This window comes from Tenrec ecaudatus, chromosome 5 (genome assembly GCF_050624435.1).
Source record: "Tenrec ecaudatus isolate mTenEca1 chromosome 5, mTenEca1.hap1, whole genome shotgun sequence".
Taxonomy (NCBI): Eukaryota; Metazoa; Chordata; class Mammalia; order Afrosoricida; family Tenrecidae; genus Tenrec; species Tenrec ecaudatus.
The window spans coordinates 870,111-895,145 of NC_134534.1; the positions used below are offsets into that span (position 1 = coordinate 870,111).

The following is a 25,035-nucleotide window of genomic DNA, read 5'->3' on the forward strand; positions in this document are numbered from 1 at the left end:
TCTCACAGTGCCACCACCCCAGACCCCTGTTACATCACTCAAAAGAACCAAATGCTCTGCCAGAGTTGATTCCGACTTGCAGCAACTCCTGCAGGACAGGGCAGAACTGCTCCGTGGGAGCGGCAAACTTCATCTTCCTCTGAAGGGTGGCCGGTGGTTTCGAACGGTTGGCCTTGCAGTTAGCATCCTGATATCAGCTTGACCACAATGCCACCAGGGCTCCGAGGAAAAGGAGGTTAAAATACTAAAATTATGAGGGAAAGAGGGAAGAGGAACATGGCCTCACAGAAACAAACAAGTGTGTGCCAGCCAGGCGGTAACCGATTCCTGGAAGGAAGGCACGGACAATGATAACAAATTCAAGGAGGGTTTTTAAAATGTGGGGTGCCCTGGGGAACATGGCATTGGATTAGTAATGATAATTTTTTTTTAAGTTCCCAGAGGAAAGCCGAGGACCACAGGGCTTGATGGTTCATTTGACGAAAAGTTTGCAGAAAAGTTTCGTAAACAAACCACAAAGAGGGGATGCCCCATAATCTATACTATTAGGCCACGTTTACCCTGATGCCCAAACCAGAAAAAGATGCCACAAGAAAAGTTGTAGATCAATATCCCTTCCTGATGAAATGTTATCAGTTGAAACCCCCCCACTCCCAACACCCCCCACCCCCGCGGCAGCAGTAGTTTAAAGGAGACTGGTGGTGCAGACATGGAAGTGAAGGGTGTTTCTCTCAGGTCTCAGGCAGAAATGAGGAGCATGCTACTGGCAGCTGGAGGAAAGGCCATCCTTGTTACAAAGTGTCAGAGAACTTGGCTGACATGGCCTCTGTGGTGCATGGATCTTGAGCTGAGATTGCTCAGCCACAGTAGAAGGTGCCCCCTGGTGTCTCAGGGCTGTTATAAACTGTGAGGAAGGAAGGAGCCAGCCCTGGAGGGTTTGGGAAATTCGCAGCCTCTCCAGATGGTGTGCTTGGGGTGAGCCCGGGGGCACCTGGACTTCCTTAAGAGCTCAGGGATGTGACTCCTGGGTCCTGCCAGGGTCTCTGCAGAACCCATGGACAGAGCCGGGCTTGTTCCGGGCAGAGCTGTGGAGGAGGCCCACGGGGTTTCTGAGGTGTGACCACAGCAGAAACTGGCCCCAGTGTGGATCGAAAGGATCAGAGACAGAATGAAATGAGCGAAGGCTGTCAGACCATCAGTTTGCTCCTGAGCCGAGTGGCTGTGGGAGGCACAGAGGGCAGGGACAGAGCCCTAGAGGGTCACTGTTGGGCCTTGAAACAGAACGTTACTCTGCTGAGTGGGACTTGCTTGGATCCAGTGGCTCCTTCATTCCTTGGACTTGCTGTGGGGTGGCGGGGAGGTGGGGGTGGGGGTGGGGGGCAGGGACTGGCCAGGAACATGGTCATAGCAGGCAGCCGGCAAGGCCATGCTGCAGCCAGATGACCATGAGCTATGGGGACAGACCAGGGTGCACACACAGTGTGGAGGGAAGCTCTGCAGGGGAGAGAGGTGGCAGAGAGGCTGGCTCCCGGTGCCTGGGGTCTAGGCTGTGAAGATTGGAGGAGGGGGTCTGTGAGAGGCAGGCCCAGACCATGGGTTCCAAGCCACCCTTTCCCTGGGCAGGGGGCAGCCTGGAAAGGCTAGGAGGAGCTCTGGCCGGGTGTGTCCCACCGCAGGCCACGGTCCTCCAGAGTCAGCTAAAGGCCTCTAACAGAGCCTTTGATTCCCCTCAGGAGCAGACTTCCACGTGTTCTGTGAACCAGTCAGCACCATGAATGGCCACGTTAACTGTGACATCCTAGACACCAGTGGCACTGAAGCACCCAGAGTCCCCCAGACCGGGAAAACCATGCTGGGATCCGGCACCACCCCGGCACCCCAGCCTGAGGCAGCCCCCCACATCCAGGTCCGGAGCATTGCTGGGGTGCACATGGAGGTCTCTGGGCAGACCCTGAGTCTCTATGCAGCCATGAAGCAGGGCCTGCTCCCCTCGGAGCTTGGGCTGGCTCTGCTGGAGGCCCAGGCAGTCACTGGGGGTCTAGTGGACCCTGCCCAGGGCCATCTACTCTCCGTCTCTGATGCCCTGCGCCAAGGGCTGGTCGGGCTGGAGCTGAAGGAGAAGCTGCTGGCAGCTGAGCGGGCATTCACCGGATACCCAGACCCTTACGGAGGTGCGAGGCTGCCTCTCTTCCAGGCCATCGGGAAGGAGGTGGTGGAGAACGTGCTGGGGAGGCGCTGGTTGGAGGCCCAACTGGCCACAGGAGGCTTGGTGGACCCTTCCCAGGGTGTGTGGGTGGCCCCGGAGCCGGCGTGCCAGCTCGGCCTCCTGGACCGGGGCACGTGGCACAGCCTGGAGGAGCTGCAGCCTGGCTCCGATGCCGTGGGCTTCTGCGACCCAAACACCCTGGAGCCGTTGCCCTACCGTGAGCTCCTAGGTCGGTGCATGGAGGCCTCCGGCTCAGGGCTGGCCCTGCTGCCCCTGAAGACCACCTTCCACACACTGAGCGGGGCTGTGAGCGCAGATGAACTGCTGGAAGCTGGGGTCCTGGATGCACAGACAGCGCAAGACCTGCAGGAAGGCCAGCTGACTGTGGCGGACGTGAGCACCCGTACCGAGGTGCAGCAATACCTGCAGGGCACCGGTGGAGTGGCAGGGGTGGTCCTGCTGCCCACCGGCCGCAAGATGGGGTTCAGCCAGGCTGCTGCTGAACACCTGCTTCCGCTGGGCACTGTACTGCCCTTCCTGGAGGCCCAGGCCGCCACCCGCACCCTGGTGGACCCAACCACTGGCCGGCAGCTGTGGGTGGACGAGGCGGTCCGGACTGGCCTGGTCGGGCCTGAGCACCACACACAGCTGCGGGTGGCGGAGCAGGCGGTGACTGGTTTCCACGACCCCTTCAGTGGCTCCAGTGTCCCCCTGTTCCAGGCCATGCAGAAGCAGCTGGTGGATGAGCCACTAGCACTGAGGCTGCTGGAAGCCCAGCTAGCCACTGGGGGCCTCGTGTGCCCTTCCCGCAGGCTCCGGCTGCCCATGGAGGCTGCCCTCCGCTTTGGTTGCCTGGACGAGGGGCTTCATCAGCGGCTTTTGCAGACCACTGGCTTCCCAGACCCCGGGGCGCAGGGCAGTCTCAGCTTCAGCCAGCTGCTGACCCGCTGCGTCACCGACCCGGAGACGGGCCTGGCCTTTCTGCCCATCCGGGGTGGCACCGCCCATGGGGACGGGCCCCAGGGGCTGCCCTTCATTGACCACAGCACCCGACAGGCCTTGAATTTGGCCACGGCCACCGTCTCTGTGGGGAAGTTTCGAGGCCGCCCTGTGTCTCTCTGGAGGTTGCTCTTCTCGGAAGCAGTCCCTGCGGAGCGAAGGGCCGAGCTGGCCCAGAAGCACAAAGAGGGGGCTCTGTCGGTGGACGCGTTGGTCTTCCAGCTGAAGGCTGCCGTGGAGCAGGCTGCCACTGTGGCCAGGGTCACCTTCTCAGGGCTCAGGGGCACAGTGACGCCAGGTGAGCTGCTGGAATCTGAGATCATTGACCGGAACGTGTTTGAGCAGCTGGAGCGAGGGCAGACCTCGGCGCAGGAAGTGGGCTGCCTGGACTCTGTGCAGCGTTACCTGCAGGGCACCGGCAGCATCGCGGGCCTTCTGCTGCCGGGCTCCCAGGAGCGGCTGGGCATCCATGAGGCCCGCAGCCGGGGCCTGCTGCGGCCCGGCACCGCGCTAGTGCTGCTCGAGGCCCAGGCCGCCACAGGCTTCATGGTCGACCCGAAGGAGAACAAGACATACTCAGTGGACGAGGCTCTGCGGGCCGGCATCATTGGGCCCGACGTGTACGCCAAGCTGCTATCCGCCGAGCGCGCCGTCACCGGCTACACTGACCCCTACACGGGGGAACAGATCTCCCTCTTCCAGGCCATGCAGAGGGACCTGATCGTGCGCGACCACGGCGTGCGCCTGCTGGAGGCCCAGATCGCCACGGGCGGCGTCATCGACCCCTTGCACAGCCACCGCGTGCCCGTGGAGGTGGCCTACCAGCGCGGCTACTTCGACCGGGCTCTGAATCTGGTCCTGTTGGACCCGGCAGATGACACCAAGGGCTTCTTCGACCCCAACACGCACGAGAACCTGACCTACCTGCAGCTGCTGGAGCGCTGCGTGCGCGACCCCGACACCGGGCTGCGCCTCCTGCCGCTCAGGAGTGCTCAGCCGCAGCTGGTAGACGGAGCCACGCGGCAGGCCTTCCAGGCCCGGCCGCTGTCTGTGCGCTACGGCCGGTTCGCAGGCCAGCACGTGTCCCTGTGGGAGCTCGTCAACTCGGAGTATGTTCCTGAGCACCAGCGACGGCAGCTGCTCCGGCAGTTCCGGCTGCGCCAGGTGACGTTGGACCAGGTGGCCTGCTTGCTGCAGACCGAATCGCGGCAGTGGGCGGAGCTCACGCTGCCCGGTCTGCATGGCCCTGTGCCTGCTCACCAGCTCCTGGAGGCTGGGGCCATTGATGAACTGCTGCTAGACCAGTTCCTGTCAGGGGCCATCAGCCACGAGGCACTACTGCAGATGGATTCTGTGCACAGGTGCCTGCGCGGCTCCCGGGCGCTGGGTGGGGTGGTGCTGCAGCCCTCAAACCGGCGTCTTAGCCTCTATCAGGCCATGCGGCAGAAGCTGCTGGGCCCAAGAGTGGGCCTGGCCCTGCTGGAGGCCCAGGTGGCCACTGGTGCACTGCTGGACCCACACAGCCAGGAAGCCCTGACAGTGGATGAGGCCGTGCGCCAGGGGCTGGTTGGGCCTGAGCTGTATGACCAGCTGCGGAGGGCAGAGGCTGCGGTCACAGGCTACAGAGATCCGTACTCAGGAAAGCAAGTGTCCATCTTCCAGGCCATGAAGAAAGGCCTGGTTCCCGCAGAACAGGCCACCCGCCTCCTGGAGGCCCAGGTGGCCACAGGAGGGGTGATTGACCCTGCTGGGCACCACCACCTACCGATGCCCGTAGCCGCTGAGCGAGGCTGCATTGACCAGGAGGTAGAGAAGGCTCTGAGCCTCAGCCCACAGACCTTCCCCAGTCCGGATGGCCAAGCCCTCACCAGCTATGCCCAGCTCCTCGAGCAGTGTCCCCAGGACGCGGCCTCAGGCCTGCTGCTTCTGCCACTGCCCGATGGTGCCCCTGCTGTGCCCACTGAGGAGCAGGTCCAGGAAGCCCTGCAGGCCGCCCGGGGCTCAGAGGATGGCCAGTCGCTCTGGGAACTGCTGGGCTCCCATCACCTCACCGAGGAGGAGCGCAGACGCTTCCTGGAGGACTTCCGGGGGGGCAGCATCTCTGAGCACCAGCTGCGGGCAGCCCTGCAGAGCAGGCTGCGGGGAGCGGAGCTGCGGGCCCGGACCCACATCTCGCTGCCTGGGCCTCGGGGCGAGGTCCCGGCCGTGTGGCTGCTGGATGCCGGCATCATCTCCCAGGACACGCTGGAGGCCCTGGCCCATGGCCAGCTGTCGCCCGGGGAGGTGGCCATGCAGCCTGCCGTGAGAGCCTGCCTGTGGGGCACAGGCTGCGTGGCTGGGGTGCTGTTGCAGCCCTCAGATGCTAAGGCCAGTGTTGCCCGGGCCGTGCAGGATGGCCTCCTGCCAGCAGGCCTTGGACAGAAGTTGCTAGAGGCCCAGGTGGCCTGTGGGGCACTAATCGACCCCATAGCCAACCAGCGAATGTCCGTGGAGGACGCAGTGAAGTCTGGCCTGGTGGGCGGGGAGCTGAACGAGCAGCTGCTACTGACTGAGAAGGTGGTGACAGGGTTCCCAGACCCCTGCTCCAGCCACACCCTCTCTTTGTGGCAGGCTGTGGAGCGGGGGCTGGTAGACCGGGCTGAAGGCCTCCCCCTGCTGCAGGCACAGTTAGCCACCGGGGGCATAGTGGACACTGTCTACCAGGTACACCTGCCACTGCCCGCCGCCTGCAGGCTTGGGCTCTTGGACGAGGCCATGGGCCAGGAACTGAGCTCAGCCGACGAGAATGTTAAGTTCTTCTATGACCCCAGCACCCGTAACAAGGTGACCTACCAGGAGCTCAGAGGACGGTGCATCCAGGATGTCACCTCGGGCCTGTGGCTGCTGCCGCTCCCCCAGGACAGGGTGCTCGAGGTGGACGAGCACACAGCGGTGGCCCTGCGTGCAATGAAGGTGCCTGTGGGCGCAGGCAGGTTCAAGGGTCAGACCGTGTCGTTGTGGCGCTTGTTGCAATCCGAGTATGTGGGTGCCGAGCAGCGTCAGAAGCTGGCGGCACTCTGCCGGTCGGGCCGGGCCGCGGCACTGCGAGAAGTGGTCCAGGCCATCACCACGCTGGTCCAGGCAGCAGAGTCCACACCCTCACAGGCTGCTTTCCAGGGGCTGCGGAAGCAGGTGTCGGCCAGTGACCTGTTTCGGGCCCAGCTGATTGACAAGAGGACGCTGGACGAGCTGGCTCAGGGGAGGAAGACAGTGCGGGAAGTGACACAGATGGCCGCTGTGCAACGCTTCCTGGAGGGCTGCAACTTCATTGCTGGTGTGCGCATCCAGGCCACAGGCGAGGTCATGAGCATCCCCGAGGCCCTCCGCCGGCGTCTGCTGCGGCCCGGCACCGCGCTGGTGCTGCTCGAGGCCCAGGCCGCCACGGGCTTCGTCATCGACCCCGTGGAGAACAAGAAGCTGACAGTGGAGCAGGCGTATGCCTCAGGGATGTTTGACAAGGAGACCTGTGCCAAGCTGCTGTCCGCCGAGCGCGCCGTCACCGGCTACACCGACCCCTACACGGGGGAACAGATCTCCCTCTTCCAGGCCATGCAGAGGGACCTGATTGTGCGCGACCACGGCGTGCGCCTGCTGGAGGCCCAGATCGCCACGGGTGGCATCATCGACCCCGTGCACAGCCACCGCGTGCCCGTGGAGGTGGCCTACCAGCGCGGCTACTTCGACGAGGCCATGCACCGCGTGCTGCAGGACCCCGGCGACGACACCAAGGGCTTCTTCGACCCCAACACGCACGAGAACCTGACCTACCTGCAGCTGCTGGAGCGCTGCGTGCGCGACCCCGACACCGGGCTGTACATGCTGCAGCTGGTGCAGAAAGGAGAGCCATACCTGTACATCGATGAGGTCACCAGACGCCATCTGGGTACACAGACCACGCGGATACAGGTGGGCTGCTTTGCAGGCCAGACCATCTCCCTCTGGGAGCTGCTAGCCTCTGAGTACTTCACGGAGGCCAGGAGGCTTGAACTCGTCCAGGGACACAGAACAGGGACACTGTCCCTGCAGAGACTGACAGAGATCATCACCTCCACCGTGGAGAAGGCTGAAAATCACAATGGAGCCATCCAGGTGGCAGGGCCACAGGGACTGGTATCAGCCACCGAGCTCCTCCACTCAGGCATCATCGACAGCAAGACCCTGGATGCTCTGCAGAGGGACAAGGACAGTGTGGAGAGCCACCAAGAGCTGGCTCGGGTGCAGCGCTTCCTCCAGGGCCACGGGTGCATAGCAGGGGTGCGCACACCATCCTCCCAGGAGGTTATGGGCCTCCATGAGGCCAGCAGGGTGGGGCTGATTCCTGCAGGGATCGCAGCCCTGCTACTGGAGGCTCAGGCAGCCACAGGCTTCATGCTGGACCCCCACAGCCAACAGAGACTCCAGGTGGAGACAGCTGTAGCGGTTGGTCTGGTGGGTACGGAGTTACAGGAGAAGCTGCTGCGTGCAGAGCAGGCGGCCAAGGGCTACACCGGCCCAGTCCAAGGGACCCCACTCTCTCTGTTCCAGGCCATGCAGCAGAAGCTGGTCCCTCGGGAGGAAGCTCTGAGACTGCTGGAGGTGCAGGTGGCTACGGGTGGCATCATTGACCCGGCGAAAGGCCACCGTGTACCCCTGCACACGGCCTACAAGCGCGGCCTCCTAAACCAGGACACGTATGACCTGGTGTCAGATCAGAAACTCATGAAGAAGCGATTTGTAGATCCGACCACTGGCCAGACCACCACATACCAGGAGTTGCAGGCCCGCTGCCAGATGGATGAGATGGGCTGGGCCGTGCTGCACATCTCTCAGGAGAGCGAGGACTACAGCTATGTCGACCAGGCAACCAGGAAGGCACTTGAGGACGAATGGGTGGACATCACCTTGGGGCGGTACAAGGGCCAAAGGTGGTCAGTGTGGGCCCTACTGAACTCAGAGTACATGACAGAGCAGAAGAAACAGGAGCTGGTGGCGAAATACAAAAAGGACACCAGGCGAGCACTGCAGGGGGTGGTGAATGTGATCTTGGAGCAGATTGCAGAAAAGGAGAGGACCAGAAAGCAACTGTGGTTCCAGGGAATCCGGAGTAGTGTCACGGCCAGAGAGCTCTGCCAGGCCGAGATCATCAGTAAAAACCAGCTGCAGCAGCTGGAAGAGGGCAGTAGGTCTGTGCAGGAGGTGACGGAGATGGACGCGGTCAAGCGCTACCTGGAGGGCACCAGCTGCATCGCCGGCGTGCTGGTGCCTCGCCGGGACGCGCCGGACCGCCACGACAAGATGAGCATCTACCAGGCCATGTGGAAGGGCGTGCTGCGGCCCGGCACGGCGCTGGTGCTGCTCGAGGCCCAGGCCGCCACGGGCTTCGTCATCGACCCCGTGGGCGGCAGGCGGCTGTCGGTGGAGGAGGCCGTGGCCGCGGGCGTGGTGGGCGGCGAGGTGCGCGAGAAGCTGCTGTCCGCCGAGCGCGCCGTCACCGGCTACACCGACCCCTACACGGGGGAGCAGATCTCCCTCTTCCAGGCCATGCAGAGGGACCTGATCGTGCGCGACCACGGCGTGCGCCTGCTGGAGGCCCAGATCGCCACGGGCGGCGTCATCGACCCCGTGCACAGCCACCGCGTGCCCGTGGAGGTGGCCTACCAGCGCGGCTACTTCGACGAGGCCATGCACCGCGTGCTGCAGGACCCCGGCGACGACACCAAGGGCTTCTTCGACCCCAACACGCACGAGAACCTGACCTACCTGCAGCTGCTGGAGCGCTGCGTGCGCGACCCCGACACCGGGCTGTACATGCTGCAGCTGGCCGGCCCCGGCGCCCCCCTGCACCAGCTGAGCGAGGAGCTGCGCGCGGGGCTGCGCGGCGTCCACGTGACGCCCGCCGCGGGCGCCCTGCGGGGACGGCGCATGTCCTCGTGGGAGCTGCTCTTCCACCGCGAGGTGCCCGAGAGCCGGCGGCAGGACCTGCTGCGCAGGTACGGGGCGGGCGCGCTGACCGCGCAGGAGGTGGGCGCCGTCCTGACGGCCCTGCTGGACCGGGACCCTCAGGGCACCCTGCGCGCCGCCACCATGGAGGTGCTGGTGGGCAGCCTCCGGGGCCCGGCGGTGCCCGTCTGGGACGTCCTGGCGTCCAGCTACGTGAGCGTCCCCACGCGGGAGGAGCTGCTGGCCCAGTTTGGCTCCGGGGCGCTCGGCCTGCCCCAGCTGACCCGCCGGCTGACCGCCATCCTGGAGGAGGCCCAGGGGCGCCCCGGGTCCCCCGGAAGGGGTCCCCGGCCAGGGTCGGCCGGGTCCCGGGACAGCCCCGCGACCAGGGACGGGAGCGAGGTGGCCGCGGGGGCCGCCGCCGACGAGCCCAAGGCTGACCCGGAAGGGGACGCCCGGAGGCGCCGAGAACAGGCCCTGCGTGCCGCCACGGTGCGGCCGCGCGTCGGACGCTTCCGGGGCCAGACGGTGTCCATCTGGGAGGTGCTCTGGTCCTCCGATGTGAGCGAGCCTCGGCGAGAGGAGCTGCTGGCCCAGTTTGGCTCGGGGGAGCTGGCCCTGCCCAAGCTGACCCGCAGGCTGACCGCCATCCTGGAGGAGGCCCAGGGGCGCCCCGAGTCCCCCTCCAGGGACGGGGGCGAGGTGACCGTGGACGACGGCGGGCCCAAGGCTGACGCTGACGCGGAAGGGGCCGCCCGGCGGCGCCAGGAGCAGGCCCTGCGTGCCGCCACCATGCGGCCCCAGGTCGGCCAGTTCCAGGGCCAGACGGTGTCCGTCTGGGAGGTGCTCTGGTCCTCGTACGTCAGCGGGCCTCGCCGAGAGGAGCTGCTGGCCCAGCACGCGGCCAGCTCCCTGGCCCTGCCCGCCCTGGTGGCCGCGCTCACGCAGCTGATGGAGGAGGCGGAGGAGCGGCTGAGCCGCGTGTCCTTCCCGGGCCTGCGGCGCCAGGTATCCGCCGCCGAGCTGCACAAGGCCAAGATCCTGGGCCCCGAGACGCTGCGGGACCTGGCCCAGGGCACCAAGACCCTGCAGGAGGTGACGGAGATGGACGCGGTCAAGCGCTACCTGGAGGGCACCAGCTGCATCGCCGGCGTGCTGGTGCCTCGCCGGGACGCGCCGGACCGCCACGACAAGATGAGCATCTACCAGGCCATGTGGAAGGGCGTGCTGCGGCCCGGCACGGCGCTGGTGCTGCTCGAGGCCCAGGCCGCCACGGGCTTCGTCATCGACCCCGTGGGCGGCAGGCGGCTGTCGGTGGAGGAGGCCGTGGCCGCGGGCGTGGTGGGCGGCGAGGTGCGCGAGAAGCTGCTGTCCGCCGAGCGCGCCGTCACCGGCTACACCGACCCCTACACGGGGGAGCAGATCTCCCTCTTCCAGGCCATGCAGAGGGACCTGATCGTGCGCGACCACGGCGTGCGCCTGCTGGAGGCCCAGATCGCCACGGGCGGCGTCATCGACCCCGTGCACAGCCACCGCGTGCCCGTGGAGGTGGCCTACCAGCGCGGCTACTTCGACGAGGCCATGCACCGCGTGCTGCAGGACCCCGGCGACGACACCAAGGGCTTCTTCGACCCCAACACGCACGAGAACCTGACCTACCTGCAGCTGCTGGAGCGCTGCGTGCGCGACCCCGACACCGGGCTGTACATGCTGCAGCTGGCCGGCCCCGGCGCCCCCCTGCACCAGCTGAGCGAGGAGCTGCGCACGGGGCTGCGCGGCGTCCACGTGACGCCCGCCGCGGGCGCCCTGCGGGGACGGCGCATGTCCTCGTGGGAGCTGCTCTTCCACCGCGAGGTGCCCGAGAGCCGGCGGCAGGACCTGCTGCGCAGGTACGGGGCGGGCGCGCTGACCGCGCAGGAGGTGGGCGCCGCCCTGACGGCCCTGCTGGACCGGGACCCTCAGGGCACCCTGCGCGCCGCCACCATGGAGGTGCTGGTGGGCAGCCTCCGGGGCCCGGCGGTGCCCGTCTGGGACGTCCTGGCGTCCAGCTACGTGAGCGTCCCCACGCGGGAGGAGCTGCTGGCCCAGTTTGGCTCCGGGGCGCTCGGCCTGCCCCAGCTGACCCGCCGGCTGACCGCCATCCTGGAGGAGGCCCAGGGGCGCCCCGGGTCCCCCGGAAGGGGTCCCCGGCCAGGGTCGGCCGGGTCCCGGGACAGCCCCGCGACCAGGGACGGGAGCGAGGTGGCCGCCGGGGCCGCCGCCGACGAGCCCAAGGCTGACCCGGAAGGGGACGCCCGGAGGCGCCGAGAACAGGCCCTGCGTGCCGCCACGGTGCGGCCGCGCGTCGGACGCTTCCGGGGCCAGACGGTGTCCATCTGGGAGGTGCTCTGGTCCTCCGATGTGAGCGAGCCTCGGCGAGAGGAGCTGCTGGCCCAGTTTGGCTCGGGGGAGCTGGCCCTGCCCAAGCTGACCCGCAGGCTGACCGCCATCCTGGAGGAGGCCCAGGGGCGCCCCGAGTCCCCCTCCAGGGACGGGGGCGAGGTGACCGTGGACGACGGCGGGCCCAAGGCTGACGCTGACGCGGAAGGGGCCGCCCGGCGGCGCCAGGAGCAGGCCCTGCGTGCCGCCACCATGCGGCCCCAGGTCGGCCAGTTCCAGGGCCAGACGGTGTCCGTCTGGGAGGTGCTCTGGTCCTCGTACGTCAGCGGGCCTCGCCGAGAGGAGCTGCTGGCCCAGCACGCGGCCAGCTCCCTGGCCCTGCCCGCCCTGGTGGCCGCGCTCACGCAGCTGATGGAGGAGGCGGAGGAGCGGCTGAGCCGCGTGTCCTTCCCGGGCCTGCGGCGCCAGGTATCCGCCGCCGAGCTGCACAAGGCCAAGATCCTGGGCCCCGAGACGCTGCGGGACCTGGCCCAGGGCACCAAGACCCTGCAGGAGGTGACGGAGATGGACGCGGTCAAGCGCTACCTGGAGGGCACCAGCTGCATCGCCGGCGTGCTGGTGCCTCGCCGGGACGCGCCGGACCGCCACGACAAGATGAGCATCTACCAGGCCATGTGGAAGGGCGTGCTGCGGCCCGGCACGGCGCTGGTGCTGCTCGAGGCCCAGGCCGCCACGGGCTTCGTCATCGACCCCGTGGGCGGCAGGCGGCTGTCGGTGGAGGAGGCCGTGGCCGCGGGCGTGGTGGGCGGCGAGGTGCGCGAGAAGCTGCTGTCCGCCGAGCGCGCCGTCACCGGCTACACCGACCCCTACACGGGGGAGCAGATCTCCCTCTTCCAGGCCATGCAGAGGGACCTGATCGTGCGCGACCACGGCGTGCGCCTGCTGGAGGCCCAGATCGCCACGGGCGGCGTCATCGACCCCGTGCACAGCCACCGCGTGCCCGTGGAGGTGGCCTACCAGCGCGGCTACTTCGACGAGGCCATGCACCGCGTGCTGCAGGACCCCGGCGACGACACCAAGGGCTTCTTCGACCCCAACACGCACGAGAACCTGACCTACCTGCAGCTGCTGGAGCGCTGCGTGCGCGACCCCGACACCGGGCTGTACATGCTGCAGCTGGCCGGCCCCGGCGCCCCCCTGCACCAGCTGAGCGAGGAGCTGCGCGCGGGGCTGCGCGGCGTCCACGTGACGCCCGCCGCGGGCACCCTGCGGGGACGGCGCATGTCCTCGTGGGAGCTGCTCTTCCACCGCGAGGTGCCCGAGAGCCGGCGGCAGGACCTGCTGCGCAGGTACGGGGCGGGCGCGCTGACCGCGCAGGAGGTGGGCGCCGCCCTGACGGCCCTGCTGGACCGGGACCCTCAGGGCACCCTGCGCGCCGCCACCATGGAGGTGCTGGTGGGCAGCCTCCGGGGCCCGGCGGTGCCCGTCTGGGACGTCCTGGCGTCCAGCTACGTGAGCGTCCCCACGCGGGAGGAGCTGCTGGCCCAGTTTGGCTCCGGGGCGCTCGGCCTGCCCCAGCTGACCCGCCGGCTGACCGCCATCCTGGAGGAGGCCCAGGGGCGCCCCGGGTCCCCCGGAAGGGGTCCCCGGCCAGGGTCGGCCGGGTCCCGGGACAGCCCCGCGACCAGGGACGGGAGCGAGGTGGCCGCCGGGGCCGCCGCCGACGAGCCCAAGGCTGACCCGGAAGGGGACGCCCGGAGGCGCCGAGAACAGGCCCTGCGTGCCGCCACGGTGCGGCCGCGCGTCGGACGCTTCCGGGGCCAGACGGTGTCCATCTGGGAGGTGCTCTGGTCCTCCGATGTGAGCGAGCCTCGGCGAGAGGAGCTGCTGGCCCAGTTTGGCTCGGGGGAGCTGGCCCTGCCCAAGCTGACCCGCAGGCTGACCGCCATCCTGGAGGAGGCCCAGGGGCGCCCCGAGTCCCCCTCCAGGGACGGGGGCGAGGTGACCGTGGACGACGGCGGGCCCAAGGCTGACGCTGACGCGGAAGGGGCCGCCCGGCGGCGCCAGGAGCAGGCCCTGCGTGCCGCCACCATGCGGCCCCAGGTCGGCCAGTTCCAGGGCCAGACGGTGTCCGTCTGGGAGGTGCTCTGGTCCTCGTACGTCAGCGGGCCTCGCCGAGAGGAGCTGCTGGCCCAGCACGCGGCCAGCTCCCTGGCCCTGCCCGCCCTGGTGGCCGCGCTCACGCAGCTGATGGAGGAGGCGGAGGAGCGGCTGAGCCGCGTGTCCTTCCCGGGCCTGCGGCGCCAGGTATCCGCCGCCGAGCTGCACAAGGCCAAGATCCTGGGCCCCGAGACGCTGCGGGACCTGGCCCAGGGCACCAAGACCCTGCAGGAGGTGACGGAGATGGACGCGGTCAAGCGCTACCTGGAGGGCACCAGCTGCATCGCCGGCGTGCTGGTGCCTCGCCGGGACGCGCCGGACCGCCACGACAAGATGAGCATCTACCAGGCCATGTGGAAGGGCGTGCTGCGGCCCGGCACGGCGCTGGTGCTGCTCGAGGCCCAGGCCGCCACGGGCTTCGTCATCGACCCCGTGGGCGGCAGGCGGCTGTCGGTGGAGGAGGCCGTGGCCGCGGGCGTGGTGGGCGGCGAGGTGCGCGAGAAGCTGCTGTCCGCCGAGCGCGCCGTCACCGGCTACACCGACCCCTACACGGGGGAGCAGATCTCCCTCTTCCAGGCCATGCAGAGGGACCTGATCGTGCGCGACCACGGCGTGCGCCTGCTGGAGGCCCAGATCGCCACGGGCGGCGTCATCGACCCCGTGCACAGCCACCGCGTGCCCGTGGAGGTGGCCTACCAGCGCGGCTACTTCGACGAGGCCATGCACCGCGTGCTGCAGGACCCCGGCGACGACACCAAGGGCTTCTTCGACCCCAACACGCACGAGAACCTGACCTACCTGCAGCTGCTGGAGCGCTGCGTGCGCGACCCCGACACCGGGCTGTACATGCTGCAGCTGGCCGGCCCCGGCGCCCCCCTGCACCAGCTGAGCGAGGAGCTGCGCACGGGGCTGCGCGGCGTCCACGTGACGCCCGCCGCGGGCGCCCTGCGGGGACGGCGCATGTCCTCGTGGGAGCTGCTCTTCCACCGCGAGGTGCCCGAGAGCCGGCGGCAGGACCTGCTGCGCAGGTACGGGGCGGGCGCGCTGACCGCGCAGGAGGTGGGCGCCGCCCTGACGGCCCTGCTGGACCGGGACCCTCAGGGCACCCTGCGCGCCGCCACCATGGAGGTGCTGGTGGGCAGCCTCCGGGGCCCGGCGGTGCCCGTCTGGGACGTCCTGGCGTCCAGCTACGTGAGCGTCCCCACGCGGGAGGAGCTGCTGGCCCAGTTTGGCTCCGGGGCGCTCGGCCTGCCCCAGCTGACCCGCCGGCTGACCGCCATCCTGGAGGAGGCCCAGGGGCGCCCCGGGTCCCCCGGAAGGGGTCCCCGGCCAGGGTCGGCCGGGTCCCGGGACAGCCCCGCGACCAGGGACGGGAGCGAGGTGGCCGCCGGGGCCGCCGCCGACGAGCCCAAGGCTGACCCGGAAGGGGACGCCCGGAGGCGCCGAGAACAGGCCCTGCGTGCCGCCACGGTGCGGCCGCGCGTCGGACGCTTCCGGGGCCAGACGGTGTCCATCTGGGAGGTGCTCTGGTCCTCCGATGTGAGCGAGCCTCGGCGAGAGGAGCTGCTGGCCCAGTTTGGCTCGGGGGAGCTGGCCCTGCCCAAGCTGACCCGCAGGCTGACCGCCATCCTGGAGGAGGCCCAGGGGCGCCCCGAGTCCCCCTCCAGGGACGGGGGCGAGGTGACCGTGGACGACGGCGGGCCCAAGGCTGACGCTGACGCGGAAGGGGCCGCCCGGCGGCGCCAGGAGCAGGCCCTGCGTGCCGCCACCATGCGGCCCCAGGTCGGCCAGTTCCAGGGCCAGACGGTGTCCGTCTGGGAGGTGCTCTGGTCCTCGTACGTCAGCGGGCCTCGCCGAGAGGAGCTGCTGGCCCAGCACGCGGCCAGCTCCCTGGCCCTGCCCGCCCTGGTGGCCGCGCTCACGCAGCTGATGGAGGAGGCGGAGGAGCGGCTGAGCCGCGTGTCCTTCCCGGGCCTGCGGCGCCAGGTATCCGCCGCCGAGCTGCACAAGGCCAAGATCCTGGGCCCCGAGACGCTGCGGGACCTGGCCCAGGGCACCAAGACCCTGCAGGAGGTGACGGAGATGGACGCGGTCAAGCGCTACCTGGAGGGCACCAGCTGCATCGCCGGCGTGCTGGTGCCTCGCCGGGACGCGCCGGACCGCCACGACAAGATGAGCATCTACCAGGCCATGTGGAAGGGCGTGCTGCGGCCCGGCACGGCGCTGGTGCTGCTCGAGGCCCAGGCCGCCACGGGCTTCGTCATCGACCCCGTGGGCGGCAGGCGGCTGTCGGTGGAGGAGGCCGTGGCCGCGGGCGTGGTGGGCGGCGAGGTGCGCGAGAAGCTGCTGTCCGCCGAGCGCGCCGTCACCGGCTACACCGACCCCTACACGGGGGAGCAGATCTCCCTCTTCCAGGCCATGCAGAGGGACCTGATCGTGCGCGACCACGGCGTGCGCCTGCTGGAGGCCCAGATCGCCACGGGCGGCGTCATCGACCCCGTGCACAGCCACCGCGTGCCCGTGGAGGTGGCCTACCAGCGCGGCTACTTCGACGAGGCCATGCACCGCGTGCTGCAGGACCCCGGCGACGACACCAAGGGCTTCTTCGACCCCAACACGCACGAGAACCTGACCTACCTGCAGCTGCTGGAGCGCTGCGTGCGCGACCCCGACACCGGGCTGTACATGCTGCAGCTGGCCGGCCCCGGCGCCCCCCTGCACCAGCTGAGCGAGGAGCTGCGCGCGGGGCTGCGCGGCGTCCACGTGACGCCCGCCGCGGGCGCCCTGCGGGGACGGCGCATGTCCTCGTGGGAGCTGCTCTTCCACCGCGAGGTGCCCGAGAGCCGGCGGCAGGACCTGCTGCGCAGGTACGGGGCGGGCGCGCTGACCGCGCAGGAGGTGGGCGCCGCCCTGACGGCCCTGCTGGACCGGGACCCTCAGGGCACCCTGCGCGCCGCCACCATGGAGGTGCTGGTGGGCAGCCTCCGGGGCCCGGCGGTGCCCGTCTGGGACGTCCTGGCGTCCAGCTACGTGAGCGTCCCCACGCGGGAGGAGCTGCTGGCCCAGTTTGGCTCCGGGGCGCTCGGCCTGCCCCAGCTGACCCGCCGGCTGACCGCCATCCTGGAGGAGGCCCAGGGGCGCCCCGGGTCCCCCGGAAGGGGTCCCCGGCCAGGGTCGGCCGGGTCCCGGGACAGCCCCGCGACCAGGGACGGGAGCGAGGTGGCCGCCGGGGCCGCCGCCGACGAGCCCAAGGCTGACCCGGAAGGGGACGCCCGGAGGCGCCGAGAACAGGCCCTGCGTGCCGCCACGGTGCGGCCGCGCGTCGGACGCTTCCGGGGCCAGACGGTGTCCATCTGGGAGGTGCTCTGGTCCTCCGATGTGAGCGAGCCTCGGCGAGAGGAGCTGCTGGCCCAGTTTGGCTCGGGGGAGCTGGCCCTGCCCAAGCTGACCCGCAGGCTGACCGCCATCCTGGAGGAGGCCCAGGGGCGCCCCGAGTCCCCCTCCAGGGACGGGGGCGAGGTGACCGTGGACGACGGCGGGCCCAAGGCTGACGCTGACGCGGAAGGGGCCGCCCGGCGGCGCCAGGAGCAGGCCCTGCGTGCCGCCACCATGCGGCCCCAGGTCGGCCAGTTCCAGGGCCAGACGGTGTCCGTCTGGGAGGTGCTCTGGTCCTCGTACGTCAGCGGGCCTCGCCGAGAGGAGCTGCTGGCCCAGCACGCGGCCAGCTCCCTGGCCCTGCCCGCCCTGGTGGCCGCGCTCACGCAGCTGATGGAGGAGGCGGAGGAGCGGCTGAGCCGCGTGTCCTTCCCGGGCCTGCGGCGCCAGGTATCCGCCGCCGAGCTGCACAAGGCCAAGATCCTGGGCCCCGAGACGCTGCGGGACCTGGCCCAGGGCACCAAGACCCTGCAGGAGGTGACGGAGATGGACGCGGTCAAGCGCTACCTGGAGGGCACCAGCTGCATCGCCGGCGTGCTGGTGCCTCGCCGGGACGCGCCGGACCGCCACGACAAGATGAGCATCTACCAGGCCATGTGGAAGGGCGTGCTGCGGCCCGGCACGGCGCTGGTGCTGCTCGAGGCCCAGGCCGCCACGGGCTTCGTCATCGACCCCGTGGGCGGCAGGCGGCTGTCGGTGGAGGAGGCCGTGGCCGCGGGCGTGGTGGGCGGCGAGGTGCGCGAGAAGCTGCTGTCCGCCGAGCGCGCCGTCACCGGCTACACCGACCCCTACACGGGGGAGCAGATCTCCCTCTTCCAGGCCATGCAGAGGGACCTGATCGTGCGCGACCACGGCGTGCGCCTGCTGGAGGCCCAGATCGCCACGGGCGGCGTCATCGACCCCGTGCACAGCCACCGCGTGCCCGTGGAGGTGGCCTACCAGCGCGGCTACTTCGACGAGGCCATGCACCGCGTGCTGCAGGACCCCGGCGACGACACCAAGGGCTTCTTCGACCCCAACACGCACGAGAACCTGACCTACCTGCAGCTGCTGGAGCGCTGCGTGCGCGACCCCGACACCGGGCTGTACATGCTGCAGCTGGCCGGCCCCGGCGCCCCCCTGCACCAGCTGAGCGAGGAGCTGCGCGCGGGGCTGCGCGGCGTCCACGTGACGCCCGCCGCGGGCGCCCTGCGGGGACGGCGCATGTCCTCGTGGGAGCTGCTCTTCCACCGCGAGGTGCCCGAGAGCCGGCGGCAGGACCTGCTGCGCAGGTACGGGGCGGGCGCGCTGACCGCGCAGGAGGTGGGCGCCGCCCTGACGGCCCTGCTGGACCGGGACCCTCAGGGCACCCTGCGCGCCGCCACCATGGAGGTGCTGGTGGGCAGCCTCCGGGGCCCGGCGGTGCCCGTCTGGGACGTCCTGGCGTCCAGCTACGTGAGCGTCCCCACGCGGGAGGAGCTGCTGGCCCAGTTTGGCTCCGGGGCGCTCGGCCTGCCCCAGCTGACCCGCCGGCTGACCGCCATCCTGGAGGAGGCCCAGGGGCGCCCCGGGTCCCCCGGAAGGGGTCCCCGGCCAGGGTCGGCCGGGTCCCGGGACAGCCCCGCGACCAGGGACGGGAGCGAGGTGGCCGCCGGGGCCGCCGCCGACGAGCCCAAGGCTGACCCGGAAGGGGACGCCCGGAGGCGCCGAGAACAGGCCCTGCGTGCCGCCACGGTGCGGCCGCGCATCGGACGCTTCCGGGGCCAGACGGTGTCCATCTGGGAGGTGCTCTGGTCCTCCGATGTGAGCGAGCCTCGGCGAGAGGAGCTGCTGGCCCAGTTTGGCTCGGGGGAGCTGGCCCTGCCCAAGCTGACCCGCAGGCTGACCGCCATCCTGGAGGAGGCCCAGGGGCGCCCCGAGTCCCCCTCCAGGGACGGGGGCGAGGTGACCGTGGACGACGGCGGGCCCAAGGCTGACGCTGACGCGGAAGGGGCCGCCCGGCGGCGCCAGGAGCAGGCCCTGCGTGCCGCCACCATGCGGCCCCAGGTCGGCCAGTTCCAGGGCCAGACGGTGTCCGTCTGGGAGGTGCTCTGGTCCTCGTACGTCAGCGGGCCTCGCCGAGAGGAGCTGCTGGCCCAGCACGCGGCCGGCTCCCTGGCCCTGCCCGCCCTGGTGGCCGCGCTCACGCAGCTGATGGAGGAGGCGGAGGAGCGGCTGAGCCGCGTGTCCTTCCCGGGCCTGCGGCGCCAGGTATCCGCCGCCGAGCTGCACAAGGCCAAGATCCTGGGCCCCGAGACGCTGCGGGACCTGGCCCAGGGCACCAAGACCCTGCAGGAGGTGACGGAGATGGACGCGGTCAAGCGCTACCTGGAGGGCACCAGCTGCATCGCCGGCGTGCTGGTGCCTCGCCGGGACGCGCCGGACCGCCACGACAAGATGAGCATCTACCAGGCCATGTGGAAGGGCGTGCTGCGGCCCGGCACGGCGCTGGTGCTGCTCGAGGCCCAGGCCGCCACGGGCTTCGTCATCGACCCCGTGGGCGGCAGGCGGCTGTCGGTGGAGGAGGCCGTGGCCGCGGGCGTGGTGGGCGGCGAGGTGCGCGAGAAGCTGCTGTCCGCCGAGCGCGCCGTCACCGGCTACACCGACCCCTACACGGGGGAGCAGATCTCCCTCTTCCAGGCCATGCAGAGGGACCTGATCGTGCGCGACCACGGCGTGCGCCTGCTGGAGGCCCAGATCGCCACGGGCGGCGTCATCGACCCCGTGCACAGCCACCGCGTGCCCGTGGAGGTGGCCTACCAGCGCGGCTACTTCGACGAGGCCATGCACCGCGTGCTGCAGGACCCCGGCGACGACACCAAGGGCTTCTTCGACCCCAACACGCACGAGAACCTGACCTACCTGCAGCTGCTGGAGCGCTGCGTGCGCGACCCCGACACCGGGCTGTACATGCTGCAGCTGGCCGGCCCCGGCGCCCCCCTGCACCAGCTGAGCGAGGAGCTGCGCGCGGGGCTGCGCGGCGTCCACGTGACGCCCGCCGCGGGCGCCCTGCGGGGACGGCGCATGTCCTCGTGGGAGCTGCTCTTCCACCGCGAGGTGCCCGAGAGCCGGCGGCAGGACCTGCTGCGCAGGTACGGGGCGGGCGCGCTGACCGCGCAGGAGGTGGGCGCCGCCCTGACGGCCCTGCTGGACCGGGACCCTCAGGGCACCCTGCGCGCCGCCACCATGGAGGTGCTGGTGGGCAGCCTCCGGGGCCCGGCGGTGCCCGTCTGGGACGTCCTGGCGTCCAGCTACGTGAGCGTCCCCACGCGGGAGGAGCTGCTGGCCCAGTTTGGCTCCGGGGCGCTCGGCCTGCCCCAGCTGACCCGCCGGCTGACCGCCATCCTGGAGGAGGCCCAGGGGCGCCCCGGGTCCCCCGGAAGGGGTCCCCGGCCAGGGTCGGCCGGGTCCCGGGACAGCCCCGCGACCAGGGACGGGAGCGAGGTGGCCGCCGGGGCCGCCGCCGACGAGCCCAAGGCTGACCCGGAAGGGGACGCCCGGAGGCGCCGAGAACAGGCCCTGCGTGCCGCCACGGTGCGGCCGCGCGTCGGACGCTTCCGGGGCCAGACGGTGTCCATCTGGGAGGTGCTCTGGTCCTCCGATGTGAGCGAGCCTCGGCGAGAGGAGCTGCTGGCCCAGTTTGGCTCGGGGGAGCTGGCCCTGCCCAAGCTGACCCGCAGGCTGACCGCCATCCTGGAGGAGGCCCAGGGGCGCCCCGAGTCCCCCTCCAGGGACGGGGGCGAGGTGACCGTGGACGACGGCGGGCCCAAGGCTGACGCTGACGCGGAAGGGGCCGCCCGGCGGCGCCAGGAGCAGGCCCTGCGTGCCGCCACCATGCGGCCCCAGGTCGGCCAGTTCCAGGGCCAGACGGTGTCCGTCTGGGAGGTGCTCTGGTCCTCGTACGTCAGCGGGCCTCGCCGAGAGGAGCTGCTGGCCCAGCACGCGGCCAGCTCCCTGGCCCTGCCCGCCCTGGTGGCCGCGCTCACGCAGCTGATGGAGGAGGCGGAGGAGCGGCTGAGCCGCGTGTCCTTCCCGGGCCTGCGGCGCCAGGTATCCGCCGCCGAGCTGCACAAGGCCAAGATCCTGGGCCCCGAGACGCTGCGGGACCTGGCCCAGGGCACCAAGACCCTGCAGGAGGTGACGGAGATGGACGCGGTCAAGCGCTACCTGGAGGGCACCAGCTGCATCGCCGGCGTGCTGGTGCCTCGCCGGGACGCGCCGGACCGCCACGACAAGATGAGCATCTACCAGGCCATGTGGAAGGGCGTGCTGCGGCCCGGCACGGCGCTGGTGCTGCTCGAGGCCCAGGCCGCCACGGGCTTCGTCATCGACCCCGTGGGCGGCAGGCGGCTGTCGGTGGAGGAGGCCGTGGCCGCGGGCGTGGTGGGCGGCGAGGTGCGCGAGAAGCTGCTGTCCGCCGAGCGCGCCGTCACCGGCTACACCGACCCCTACACGGGGGAGCAGATCTCCCTCTTCCAGGCCATGCAGAGGGACCTGATCGTGCGCGACCACGGCGTGCGCCTGCTGGAGGCCCAGATCGCCACGGGCGGCGTCATCGACCCCGTGCACAGCCACCGCGTGCCCGTGGAGGTGGCCTACCAGCGCGGCTACTTCGACGAGGCCATGCACCGCGTGCTGCAGGACCCCGGCGACGACACCAAGGGCTTCTTCGACCCCAACACGCACGAGAACCTGACCTACCTGCAGCTGCTGGAGCGCTGCGTGCGCGACCCCGACACCGGGCTGTACATGCTGCAGCTGGCCGGCCCCGGCGCCCCCCTGCACCAGCTGAGCGAGGAGCTGCGCGCGGGGCTGCGCGGCGTCCACGTGACGCCCGCCGCGGGCGCCCTGCGGGGACGGCGCATGTCCTCGTGGGAGCTGCTCTTCCACCGCGAGGTGCCCGAGAGCCGGCGGCAGGACCTGCTGCGCAGGTACGGGGCGGGCGCGCTGACCGCGCAGGAGGTGGGCGCCGCCCTGACGGCCCTGCTGGACCGGGACCCTCAGGGCACCCTGCGCGCCGCCACCATGGAGGTGCTGGTGGGCAGCCTCCGGGGCCCGGCGGTGCCCGTCTGGGACGTCCTGGCGTCCAGCTACGTGAGCGTCCCCACGCGGGAGGAGCTGCTGGCCCAGTTTGGCTCCGGGGCGCTCGGCCTGCCCCAGCTGACCCGCCGGCTGACCGCCATCCTGGAGGAGGCCCAGGGGCGCCCCGGGTCCCCCGGAAGGGGTCCCCGGCCAGGGTCGGCCGGGTCCCGGGACAGCCCCGCGACCAGGGACGGGAGCGAGGTGGCCGCCGGGGCCGCCGCCGACGAGCCCAAGGCTGACCCGGAAGGGGACGCCCGGAGGCGCCGAGAACAGGCCCTGCGTGCCGCCACGGTGCGGCCGCGCGTCGGACGCTTCCGGGGCCAGACGGTGTCCATCTGGGAGGTGCTCTGGTCCTCCGATGTGAGCGAGCCTCGGCGAGAGGAGCTGCTGGCCCAGTTTGGCTCGGGGGAGCTGGCCCTGCCCAAGCTGACCCGCAGGCTGACCGCCATCCTGGAGGAGGCCCAGGGGCGCCCCGAGTCCCCCTCCAGGGACGGGGGCGAGGTGACCGTGGACGACGGCGGGCCCAAGGCTGACGCTGACGCGGAAGGGGCCGCCCGGCGGCGCCAGGAGCAGGCCCTGCGTGCCGCCACCATGCGGCCCCAGGTCGGCCAGTTCCAGGGCCAGACGGTGTCCGTCTGGGAGGTGCTCTGGTCCTCGTACGTCAGCGGGCCTCGCCGAGAGGAGCTGCTGGCCCAGCACGCGGCCAGCTCCCTGGCCCTGCCCGCCCTGGTGGCCGCGCTCACGCAGCTGATGGAGGAGGCGGAGGAGCGGCTGAGCCGCGTGTCCTTCCCGGGCCTGCGGCGCCAGGTATCCGCCGCCGAGCTGCACAAGGCCAAGATCCTGGGCCCCGAGACGCTGCGGGACCTGGCCCAGGGCACCAAGACCCTGCAGGAGGTGACGGAGATGGACGCGGTCAAGCGCTACCTGGAGGGCACCAGCTGCATCGCCGGCGTGCTGGTGCCTCGCCGGGACGCGCCGGACCGCCACGACAAGATGAGCATCTACCAGGCCATGTGGAAGGGCGTGCTGCGGCCCGGCACGGCGCTGGTGCTGCTCGAGGCCCAGGCCGCCACGGGCTTCGTCATCGACCCCGTGGGCGGCAGGCGGCTGTCGGTGGAGGAGGCCGTGGCCGCGGGCGTGGTGGGCGGCGAGGTGCGCGAGAAGCTGCTGTCCGCCGAGCGCGCCGTCACCGGCTACACCGACCCCTACACGGGGGAGCAGATCTCCCTCTTCCAGGCCATGCAGAGGGACCTGATCGTGCGCGACCACGGCGTGCGCCTGCTGGAGGCCCAGATCGCCACGGGCGGCGTCATCGACCCCGTGCACAGCCACCGCGTGCCCGTGGAGGTGGCCTACCAGCGCGGCTACTTCGACGAGGCCATGCACCGCGTGCTGCAGGACCCCGGCGACGACACCAAGGGCTTCTTCGACCCCAACACGCACGAGAACCTGACCTACCTGCAGCTGCTGGAGCGCTGTGTGCGCGACCCGGACACCGGGCTGCTACTGTTGTGTCTGAAGTCAGGCCCTTAATGTACTTTTCCCTTATGAATGTGTCCTAGCTTCACCTCAACAGGGTAATTTTCTTTCTTCTGTCTTGGTTGTTCTAATGTCTTTATTTACCCGCCTTCTTGGAAGTGTTGCATTCTTGGCTCTTTGTACCAGGCTGTAGCAACTCTCTGCCCCTGTTCCCTAACCTTTCTGCCTGCGTGGGTTTGCCTGTGGGCATCCCAGTGCCAAGCCCTCCCACTAATCTCCCTTTGCGGTCATTCCCACCTCAGTTCTCTTGATGTGTGAAATTCTGTGGCTTAGCGAGTTTCGTGCTCTCTCACCCGCCCAACCCTGTAAGCCCTCCCACCCCTAGACAGCTTCCCTTGAAGATGTATCCCTCTCCCTCTAAGTCATCACCCCTGCAGCCTCTATTCTACTCGATGCTCCTAGCAGTCTCTCTTGCTAGCTGATTCCTGCCTACAAATATTGTAATGTGTGCCCGTCGGATCCGACTGTATCACCAGACACCGTGATTTGTGCACAGTGCAGTGTCCTGCAGTTCGCTTGTCCCTCTTGGCCAGACACTATTCCAGGCTGTCCATCGTCCTTGCTCCTCTGCTGTTAACATGGGTACAGTGCTGCCACGGTGCGGGTGTAGGCTGCCGTTGGTTGTGTGGACACACCCTGAGAGCAATATGGCTTGGCCCAGGCTTAGCCCTTGGGAGCACTGGGGAACTGTCATGCGTCCCCACCCCAATCTGTTTCCCTGCATGGGAAACTGACTGCTGATTATGGCTCTAATCTCTGATCTCTCATTAGAAGCCTCTTCTGCCATCTTGAGAAACTTGGCTGAAATGTAATCATGACTGTTTGGTATTTTTTTCCCCAAAAGGCATTAAAGTGGTGAGTTTATGAATTACAAAGTGTTTCCTTTGCTGGTGGAGTAAGTCATTTTCTGTCCCTTCCTGTCTGTGTGCGCGGCCCCCCAGCTCCTGCATTGGAGACACTTACAGATGGAACACAGACTGGGTCTCTCTCCCTCTGGCTGTTTTCAGGCTTATAGACAGGACCTTCATCCAGGTCAGCTCACATTGGGGGGAAACCATGTCAGCGGAGCAACGAGTCCCGGCGTTGAGAATCACTGAAGCTGTCTCTGTGTCTCCAACGGACCAGTCCTCTGGGGAGGTGATCCTTGAGTCAGGACTCCAAGCACACAAAGGGTGATCAGCCTCCTAGATACAGAGCATGTGCAAAGGTCCTGGAGTAGGTGCCAGGCTCACGGTGAGTGAGCGGGGGGCTGCTGCCAG

At 69.4% G+C, this 25,035-nt stretch overlaps 1 protein-coding gene across 1 annotated transcript; it reads left to right on the forward strand.

Annotated features, from left to right (window-relative positions):
- The first annotated feature begins 1,771 nt into the window (after nucleotides 1-1,771).
- Nucleotides 1,772-23,770, forward strand: EPPK1 (epiplakin 1). The gene is made up of 9 exons (XM_075550508.1): nucleotides 1,772-9,565; nucleotides 9,866-11,404; nucleotides 11,705-13,243; nucleotides 13,544-15,082; nucleotides 15,383-16,921; nucleotides 17,222-18,760; nucleotides 19,061-20,599; nucleotides 20,900-22,438; nucleotides 22,739-23,770. Exons 1-9 carry the CDS (start codon nucleotides 1,772-1,774, stop codon nucleotides 23,768-23,770), a joined length of 19,599 nt encoding a protein of 6,532 aa, XP_075406623.1.
- Nucleotides 23,771-25,035: the final 1,265 nt, after the last annotated feature.